This window comes from Geospiza fortis, unplaced genomic scaffold (genome assembly GCF_000277835.1).
Source record: "Geospiza fortis unplaced genomic scaffold, GeoFor_1.0 scaffold547, whole genome shotgun sequence".
NCBI lineage: Eukaryota > Metazoa > Chordata > Aves > Passeriformes > Thraupidae > Geospiza > Geospiza fortis.
In genome coordinates, this window is record NW_005054729.1 from 62,835 (window position 1) to 63,752 (window position 918).

The following is a 918-nucleotide window of genomic DNA, read 5'->3' on the forward strand; positions in this document are numbered from 1 at the left end:
GCATGTCCTGTCCACAATATTGGTGATATTCCAACAGTCCCTCCTCACCCTCAGGTCTCACCTTGACAGAGTAGGCCAGCGAGATGGTGACGGCCAGCGGGAGCCCCTCGGGCACGGCCACCACCAGCACGGTGACGCCGATGATGAAGAACTTGACGAAGTACTGGATGTAGATGGGGGTGCACTCGGCCAGCCAGGGCCGCTTCTGCACCCCGAAGGTGTCGATGACGAAGTAGAGCACCAAGATGATGACGGTGATGGCCGACATGATCAGCCCTGGGGACGAGGACGAGGTCAGGGGACACAGGGGACAGAGAGGACACAGGGTCAGCCCTTCCCCACCAGCTCTGGGGTCACTGTCACTGTCACTGTCACTCACCTGCCTTCCCGATCTGCACCGCCAGGCGCGTGAGCTTCCCCTGCAGCACCGACTTCTCCTTCTTGGGCACCTTCACCTTCTTCTTCTCCTTCTCCTCGTTTTCCACCCCCTCCTGGCTCTTCAGGGGCTGGATCTCTAAGGCCACACCATCCTGAGTTTTAGCTACAGCCCGGGGGGCAAAAGAAGACACCACGTGTGAACAGGAGAGCCCCAGGCCAGGATGGAGGACACCACGGAGGAGGATGGTGGTGGCAGAGAGAGAGAGAGAGAGAAATCCAGGACAAGAACCACTCCCGACCACACACGCGTCCGAGCACATGGAAGCTCCGTGTCCAGGGCCCTGCCACCTCTCTCCGGGCTGCTTTTCTGTCATCTACCCCCTGCCCACGGATCAGGGATCCTCAGAGGTGACTCTGGCACCCGTCACACCTCTGCAAGAGACCCTCTAGGCCAGATTTTGGGGTCTCTTCCAGCCTCTAAACCAGCAGAGGATTGGGAGTGCTTTGGGATGAGCCCAGAGATGCTCCAGTGTCCCCAGT

At 59.7% G+C, this 918-nt stretch overlaps 1 protein-coding gene across 5 annotated transcripts in view; it reads right to left on the reverse strand.

The window, feature by feature from the left end:
* ATP2B4 (ATPase plasma membrane Ca2+ transporting 4) overlaps positions 1–918 on the reverse strand; it is a 46,717-nt gene that overhangs the window by 21,338 nt on the left and 24,461 nt on the right. For 4 of the 5 annotated variants that reach the window (XM_031065295.1, XM_005430989.3, XM_014311302.2 and 1 more), the window contains 2 exons: positions 380–541; positions 62–276 (listed from right to left, as the gene is read on the reverse strand). In XM_031065295.1, coding sequence (XP_030921155.1) covers positions 62–276; positions 380–541 — 377 coding nt within the window. The remainder of the gene's footprint in view (positions 1–61; positions 277–379; positions 542–918) is intronic. The other variant, XM_031065294.1, reaches the window with a different exon arrangement.